This window comes from Sinocyclocheilus grahami, unplaced genomic scaffold (assembly GCF_001515645.1).
Source record: "Sinocyclocheilus grahami isolate Dianchi unplaced genomic scaffold, SAMN03320097.WGS_v1.1 scaffold514.1, whole genome shotgun sequence".
In the NCBI taxonomy this organism is placed as follows: Eukaryota; Metazoa; Chordata; class Actinopteri; order Cypriniformes; family Cyprinidae; genus Sinocyclocheilus; species Sinocyclocheilus grahami.
This window is the reverse complement of record NW_015505693.1, coordinates 68790-78234: the sequence shown is the minus strand read 5'-3', so window position 1 is coordinate 78234 and position 9445 is coordinate 68790. Positions and strand designations below refer to the sequence as shown.

Sequence of the window (9445 nt, the reverse complement as noted above, 5' to 3'; positions counted from 1 at the left end):
ATATATATATATATGTTTTTTAATATTCAGATTTTATTTTTTGATTTTATTTTATTTTGATGCACTTCACTGTTTTGTTTAATTAGATGCTCCCTTGAATGAAAGTGAAAGCTTTTTTTTTTTTTTTTTTGACCAATAGCATTCACAGCATCATAACAACCAGTGTTTTGGTGAAGTGCTAGTGTCGATTAAGAAAAATCATAATTTTGTTGCTCATAATTTCATTTTGTTGGTGTAATGTGAGGAATATTTAATGTATATGGCATCACACGACATAAAAACTTAAAATTAGATCAATATTTTAATGATAAAAAAATTCCACTAAGGTAAAATTTTGTGTTTTGTACCTTTTTGTTTTATTAAACCAGTAAATTAATTTTTTTATTCACATTTGCCCTTAACTGGTACGTGTTTATTTTGGACACTCAACATGGATTTGCAGCACCGAATCGACTGCAAGTAATCTGTTTTTAAAGAAATGTCTTGTTTTGAAGGAACTTGATTGGATGCTAGTGTTCTGATGATCCTACGAAGCTCCTTAAACAATTTAACCAGTCACTTCACTAAACAACCCCAATGTTGGTTCACCACCACCATCTAGGCTAGTATTTATAGCAAAGGAAAGGAAATTATGATTACATTTTCATTCTGATCAAGAAAATGAGGAAGTGTTGTGATTGACAGTAGACGTTAACATTTTGGACATGCAGACCCATGGCGACTGCAGTGGCCGCGGCGCCTTAAATACTTTCTTGCGGTACATCCTGTTCCTCTGCCCCACGTTCTGCATGCTAAACAGAGCCCCATACGGGCCAATTTGCAGCAGCCAATTTACCAACGTCGCTTTGAATTTGCTGGAAGTAAAAAAAGCAGAGAAGTGCTTGGAGCTTCATGAAATGGGAAGTCTGGAATGGCTAAAACCTTCACTCACATACGCAAATGTACGAAGCCACATGCACTTAGAAAAGTACAGATTATCTGTTCGTCATGCATCCAGATGCGGTAGAGAGTCCCAGGGTGTTAGAAAGAGGCATTTCTGACAGGGATGTGACAGGGCTTAATTAGCTGCTGAACTTAGGAAACGTTTTCTCTAGATTGTTGTCATTTGAATACATTAAGACGCGTTTTTGCTAATGCTAAACTGCTTATGTTCACAGCCACGGATTAGAGTGACACGCGAATAAAAAGCTTGAATGTGTCCCTTCAGAAGAGCTAAAGTAGGCTAGCATGTAGCTATGTGTGAGATTATCGCTGAATGGGCTTTTTTAAACATCCTGACTAACTAAATGCTAAGAAATTCATGCTAATCTTTCAACTTTTTCCTCACATTGTGATGCTAATTATGTCAGTTGCGTTGAAGGAATGCTAAATACTAACCAGTAGCATTTCCGCTAAAGTCTCAGGCTCTGTTTCTCTCTCACGGCAGATACTGAGGGTTGCGAGCACAACTGGAGGAAGTTTCACGGCCACTGCTACAGGTACTTCACCCGCAGACACACGTGGGAAGACGCGGAGAAGGACTGCAGAGAGCACAGCGGTCACCTGGCCAGCATCCATTCCACACAAGAACAGGACTTCATTAATGGTCAGTATCTGGGTTCATCCCAGACAGTCACAAATACACTTCTGTAAATAACTGTTAGCAGATGCACTGACATTCAAACGTTTGGGGTTAGTAAGATTTATTGTTTCTGCTCACTGAGGCTGCATTTATTTTATTGAAAATACAGTAAACAGTGATATTGGGAAATATAATTACAATTTAAAATAACTGCTTTCTATTTTAATAGATTTTAACATGTAATTTATTGCTGTGATCAAAGCTGAATTTTCAGCATCATTACTCCAGTCTTCAGTGTCACATGATCCTTCAGAAATCACTCTAATATGCTGATTTGCTGCTCAAGAAACATTTCTTATTATTATTAATTTTAAAAATAGTTGTGCTGCTTATCATTTTTGTGGAAACCGTGATTTAGTTCTCGCTCTCAGAATTCTTTAGTAAGTTAAAAAGTTAAAAAGAACAGGGTTTCTTTTAAATAGAAATTATTTGTAACATTATACTGTAAATGTCTTTAATGTCACTCTTGGTCAATTTAATGCATCCTTGCTAAATAAAAGTATTATTTCTTTAACAAAAATAATAATAATTCTGACCCCAAACTTTTAAATAATATGAAGTATGCAATTACTTTTAACATTTAAAAATTTGTATTATTTATTATTTGATACTCATATTTGGTTCTCATATTTTCATTTTTGTGGTGTAATGTGATGAACATTTTGTGTATAATATGATAACATTTCGTATGTACCTTTTTTTGTTTTATTTAGCCACCAAATTTTTATTCACATTTACCATCAATAAGTGTAAATTTTAGACATGTTAACATTGATTTGCTGCACAAAATCAACTGCAAGTCATTTGGTTTCACTTAACATTTGCAAAAAATGTCCCTCTGCTTAAAATCATTTGCAACCGACTAACATGTAGCAAATCATGGTTCATGGCTGTAACATAACTAAAGCTTAATATTCATTAAAAATTCACTCTCATTAAACAGAAACCAATTCTTAAATTCTGTATTTTGCTGAACCCTGTTCTTCATGGGATATAAAACCGCAAATGGCCGGTATCTGTGGCTAATCTTTGTCTGTTTTACCCAATTAGCTTTGACTAAAACTATTTGCATAGCCTAGATTCATTAATATCCAGCCAGATAACTAAGAAAAGCGACAGGATGCTGACCTCCTGTACACCACAGATTGCATTATGTCTCCCTCCCCTAGTCGAGCCTAAATCCAGCGCTAAATGATGCTCGGTGTGGCCTCTCACAGCATGCTGTCTGCACACAGGGCCACGGCGCTCACCAAAAAGTGTGTTTAATCGCCTTGAAAATGGACATCTCCACCCCTGCAATAAAGGGGGCACAGCCATTAGGAAGATTAATGGGCCCTGTAATGATGTTAATCAGTAAGACCATGATTGAAATTCCATTACAGCCAGACCAAAAAAAATAAAAAAATCCTCGCAAATGCATCTTGGGACGATCTGATGGCTTCTGGCTTGAGCTTGAATTGTGATTGTGATAACACCATCATTTGGCTCCCAGTGGCCCTGTAGGAGACATAAAGCAGACTACGACTTAAAGTGGAAGCGTTAGCTCTGCATTTGATGACACTAAGACTCTATTTACTCATGGTATTAACCGTCTTCAGTGGTTGTCTTGGTTGCTGGTTACACCTGGTATCAATATGAGTGTTTTCATCAGATATATGGTGTGATTAAAGTGTGATTAAAATATGTACTGGAAGTAAAAACTTCTAAATAAATGCAAATCATGTATGTTTTTAATGAATAAAAAAAAAAGTATTTGAAATGTCTTGTGGTTTTTAAACAGGACTGTGCCATGAAAACACATGGATTGGTCTGAATGACAGGATGGTGGAAGATGACTTTCAGTGGACTGATAACATGGATCTGGTGAGACTGGCACAATCAGTATAACATTTATACAAAGTATACAAATTTGTATAATATTTTATATTTTAATTGTATGTTTACCTGAAACATCTACATATTTAAACTAAATATTTAATTTAAATACTTATAAGTAAATAGAACATTTGATATAAATATTTAAATGGACATTTATTTTTATATTCTACTAGATTTTTTAGTTAAATTAAAAAAAATATATTTGTGTATATATATATAAAAATATTTATTTAATAGATGGTTTTTATTATTTATATATTTAAACAAAATATTTAATTGAAATATTTATATCCATTAACAAATAAAATATTATATTTAAAATAAGAATTTAAATTAACATTTATTTAATATTTAATTCATTTATAATTTAGTTTTTACCCATCAACAAATTAAAAATACTATATAATTTATTTGTATGTTTAAAATAGACAAAAATTCAAATAGGATTTTAATATAAATATTTGAATGGACAGAAATAAAATGTAACGTTTAATTTTATTAGATTTTCTAAATAATATTTTATATCAGCTTTATTTTAATGTTTTATTGGATTATTTCTATATTTAAACTAAATATTTAATTGACATATTTATTTCCATTAATAAATAAAATATTATATTTAATATTTTAATTTTAATATTTAATTAAATTCGATTTTTTTTTTTAATCTTAATATACTGTATAATTTGTATGTTTAAAATAGACAATAAATAATGTAATTTAATATAAATATTTAAATTGACTTGTATTTTAATATTTTATTGGCTTTTTAATGTTATTTTTATATACATTTGGTGTATTTATGTATTATAAATAGGCTTTTTATTGAAATATCTGTATATTTATACTAGATATTTAATTGAAATATATCCATCAACAGATAAAATATTTAACATTTATTTGATTATTTTATAGGATTTAATATTTTATCCATCAACAACTGAAACATTTAAAATACACAACAAGTAAAATATTAACCTTAATGCAATTTTTTTATTAAATATTTATTTTTAGATCAATTTGAATTATTCAACCATTTTAAATGGACCTTTCATTGAAATCTTTACATTTATTAAACTCCCCCATTTATTACACATCTTTACTAAATATGTAATTGAAATACTTATATCCATCAACATACAAAATATTACATTTAATATATTTTTTAATCATTTTAATAAATTATTTATAAAAACATGTACATTTTAATACAAGTATCAAAACATACAGTACAATGAATCACTTAAACTAATCACTGTATGATAATGAAGGCAGTGTGATCAGATAGATCATGCAAATGAAGCACAAGTCTCAAGTTTTCAAACCATTTAGGCACCAAACAAGTTTATATAATGTATTATATCAGACCCATTAGGCGTATCTGAAAACCCATTTGTAATGCAATGGATATATAAGACGGTACACGAAATACCTAGTAAAGCCATGGGATTGGATTTAGCCCTGAAATATCCCCGTTCCTCCTCCAGCAATATGAGAACTGGAGGGAGAACCAGCCGGATAATTTCTTTGCGGGCGGAGAGGACTGCGTGGTGATGATCGCCCATGAGAACGGCAAATGGAACGATGTGCCCTGCAACTACAACCTGCCCTACATCTGCAAGAAAGGCACAGGTGAGCTGAAGAGGGGAGGAATTGGGAAAAGAGGACAAATACTGTACCGCCTGGCTTTCTACTACACTGTACTGTTTCCTTCAGTGCTGACCTCCTTTTGTTAACTTTATTCACACGTCTTCATGAGATGTTCCTCAAATGCATTTATATCTCTTCCTTTGATTGAAATCAGTGCTGCTTCTTCTGTCATCACTTACTTTAATGTTATTCACATCTCATTTAACTTTATTTCTTCTGTGGAACACAAGATTTATTTTGAATAATGTACTGGTCACACTTTTCCATGAATCAGTGAGTTGAACTCAAGAACCTGATGAGTCTGATTCATGAACAATCATTTAGACTGGTTGTGAGAATAATTCAGCGATTCACTGTAAAGATTTAAGTCAAAAGATTGATTTGTTCTCACACAAAGCTATTATCATATGATTTCAGAAGACTTGAAATATAGTTCCTGAGTAATATCAACCACTTTTATGATACTTTTATGCTTTTGTCCTTTTTTATGCTTTTGTGTACTTTAAAAAAAAAAAAAAAAATCCTGTTATCATTTACAAATCAAACTACTGTCAAACTAATTAAATATTAAAATATTAAATCAAATATTTATATTAAAATTTTTATTTTAAAAAATTTATATTTTTAAATGTTTAATTCAATTCCATTAAAGTTGATTTGTATAGCGCCTTTCACGATACAAATCGTTGCAAAGCAGCTTTACAGAAAATTTTAAGTTTCAGCATTATATTTAGTAGTAGGTTATTAGTGGTGACTATGGCAGAAATGTACAGTAAGAATCATGCAGTTAGTTACAAATTACACGTAATCAAACAAACAGTGAACACTATTAACTGCAATGATTAGGGGAGAGTGGGGACGGTTTCAACACTTTTTGCATTTCCTTTTAATATTTATCTATCCACAAATGAAAGAATTATATATATATATATATATATATATATATATATATATTACTGTTTAAAAGAGGTGTCCTTTAAACGACCTGTTCTCCGGTTGACCCTTGTGAACCCAAAGTGTCTCATGTCGTTCCAAACCTGTACGACTTTCTTTGTTCTGTGGATATTTTGAAGAATATTGGTAACAAAACCATTTTGGTTCCCACTGGCTTCCACTATATAGACTAAAAAAAATACAATAGAAGTCAATGGGAACTGAAACTTACCAACATTCTTCAATATATCACAAAGTAAAAGAAAGTCATACATGTTTGGTATGACATGAGGGTGAATAAATGATAGCAGGATCTTAATTTTTGACCAAACTATCTCTATAACCAAGATCGATATTCCAAATCATTCCATTCCTCACTTTCTTTTTATGTCACTCTGAACTTGTCATGTCAGTTCGTATGACTTCATTTTCACCAGCTCTCCGTTTCACCAAGTCATCTCACGTCTTTTCGCCATCAGACAGTGGCCTCAACAATAACTGTCACTCATTTCGTTCTGAGGATGTGATGGTGGGTCCTCAGGAGGGCTGCGTGTTCAAAGCATCGATCATGACATGGCGGACATGACTGGTTCTCTTCAGCCACTCGTAGTCGTCTAGCTCTGACACAATCTGCTTCACCCACACCTCTGTGGGCTCATTAGACTCGTTTTATCTGGTCATTTACATATGAAGCAGACTGAGGGTATGGAATCCGTCGGGTCCGTCTGCCCTAGCTAGATATAAAGAGATACCTCTGGTTCACAAGGGCCAACCGGAGAACAGGTCCATCAGAGAATGCCTCTCAGGAGGCCCAGACCATGAAAGACCTGCTCTGGAGAGCCAGTGAAATACGTTTCTCACTTCCTATTGAATGCCTGCCCTCCGTTCCATAATTTAATACTCAATTCATTATTAAAAAGTGTTTGAGCTTACGAGGTAGGCTGGCTTACGTGTTTAAGCTTACATGGTAGATTTCAATAGGATTTCAAATGAGATGTTTAACTGAAATATCTACATATTTAAACTAAATATTCAATTGAAATATTTATATTAAACTAATTATGATGGTAAATAGTAAAATATTTAATTAAAAATGTATATTACGTATATTATATAAAGTATATTAAGTATATTAAGAGATATTTTGTTTTTTTAATTTAATATTTATCTATCCACAAATGTCATATGAATTAAATCGTATTGAAATATCTGTATATTTAAACTAAATATTTAATTGAAATATTTATATAAATTAACAAAAATATTATATTTATTATAAATATTTAAATGTAACAAGTCTCATTAGCTTTCCAGAGCAGGTCCATCATGGTCTGGACCCCCTGAGAGGTGTTCTCTGAAGGACCTGTTCTCCGTCGGCCCTTGTGAACCCAAAGTGTCTATTTAATTGAAATATCTGTATATATTCGAACATAAATTTTATTTGAAATATTTGTATCAAACTTATATAAAAAAAAAAAAATACAATATCACTTTTAATATAAATATGTGAATAAAATGTACTTTAATATTTCATTAGATTTTAATATATATATTAATCTATTAATATATATATATATATATTACATTTTATTTAAATATCTATATATTGAAACTTAATACCAGAGTTGTTCTGTCATGGTCTGGACCTCCTGAAAGGTATCTTCTGGAGGACCTGTTTTCCAGTTGTGAACCCAAAAGTGTCTCTTTAGATCTAGACTAAACGATCTCTTTAGATAAACTAGACGAAAGTTCATAATTTCTCAGAAACTCTTCAAATACACATACACATTAGCATTGTTATTGTAACGGTCTACACAGGGGTTACTCCTGGCAGTAGCCGCAGATTTGAATGGATGGTATGCTTGTTCAGTTTTGAGCAAACAGTCGAATGGCTGGCACACGTACACAGCTCAGCCAGCTGTCATTTGCAAGACCACCTGGGAAACATTTCCAACCACCCCCACCACCTGCCTCGCTGTCCCCTTTTGTCCATCAGCCCTCCCCCAGTCATTCTATCATTCAAACTGTCAGCGCTATTGATCATGCAATCCCTCCAGCCTGGCCTTAATACAATCCCTTAAGAACAGCGAACAATAGGCAGTCACATGATATTAACTTATATATGTGCTTTAAACAGATCTTCTGCAATATCAGTCGGTATGTTTCTCTCGTGATGTAATAGTTTTTATGCTGAGCTCCAGATTTTGCTGGAGGTAAAGATGCCTGAATCCAGAGTGTTGAGCACAAGCCTCAGGGTGATGCTGACTCAGTTGAAGAACCCCTATCTGTGTCTGTGATATTGAATCACCTTGACTTCTGCCTGCCAGCTTTGATATTTGTATGAATGAGGTGAGATGCATCCTGGGGCATTCTGCACGGTCTGGTCGATATGATAGCGCTGCGATAAACCTCTTTCCTTTGTCCTCTGCAAAAATGCTTCAACTTCAACTCAAATAGGAAATCTGTTATCAGTCTCTTCATATGTGCAAAGTAACCTGCCGCGTATAACATACTGTAAGCTATATTAACAACATAGATTCAAATGTAAGGCAATTTTTAAAATTTTGCATTTATAATATTTTAGGTTTGTGATTCAAATATATAATTTATTAGATTAATTAATAAAACTAAAGAAATAATATTATATTTAATTTTAAAATGAATAACTTTTAAGAAATTCAATATATGCATTGATAAACCAAAAATCTAAATGTAAGAAATTTTATATTGATTTTCTTAAAAGTTATTCATTTTAAAATTAAATATAATATTATTTCTTTAGTTTTATTAATTAATCGAATAAATTATATATTTGAATCACAAACCTAAAATATTATAAATGCAAAATTTTAAAAATTGCCTTACATTTGAATCTATGTTGTTAATATAGCTTATGTTATACGCGGCAGGTTACTTTGCACATATGAAGTGACTGATAACAGATTTCCTATTTGAGTTGAAGGATATATACATATCCTAGAGTCTGGAGGAAGGGTGGAGAAGCTCATAGCCCAAGTTGCTTGAAGTCCAGTGTTAAGTTTCCACAGTCTGTGATGATTTGGAGTGCAATGTCATCTGCTGGTGTTGGTTCATTGTATTTTTTGAAAACCAACGTCACTGCACCCGTTTACCAAGAAATTTTGGAGCACTTCATGCTTCCTTCTGCTGACCAGCTTGCTGATTTCATTTCCGGCAGGATTTGGCACTTGCCCACACTGCCAAAAGCACCAAAAGTTGGTTAAATGACCATGGTGTTTGTGTGCTTGACTGGCCAGCAAACTCACCAGACCTGAACCCCATAGAGAATCTATGGGGTATTGTCAAGAGGAAAATGAGAAACAAAAGACCCAACAATGCAGATGA

The 9445-nt window shown here is 32.6% G+C and overlaps 1 protein-coding gene across 1 annotated transcript in view; it reads left to right on the top strand.

Moving 5' to 3' along the window:
* Positions 1-9445, top strand: part of ncanb (neurocan b) — a 180377-nt gene that overhangs the window by 164386 nt on the left and 6546 nt on the right. Inside the window, exons 13-15 of the mRNA XM_016237416.1 lie at positions 1427-1585; positions 3402-3484; positions 4987-5131. Coding sequence (XP_016092902.1) covers positions 1427-1585; positions 3402-3484; positions 4987-5131 — 387 coding nt within the window. The remainder of the gene's footprint in view (positions 1-1426; positions 1586-3401; positions 3485-4986; positions 5132-9445) is intronic.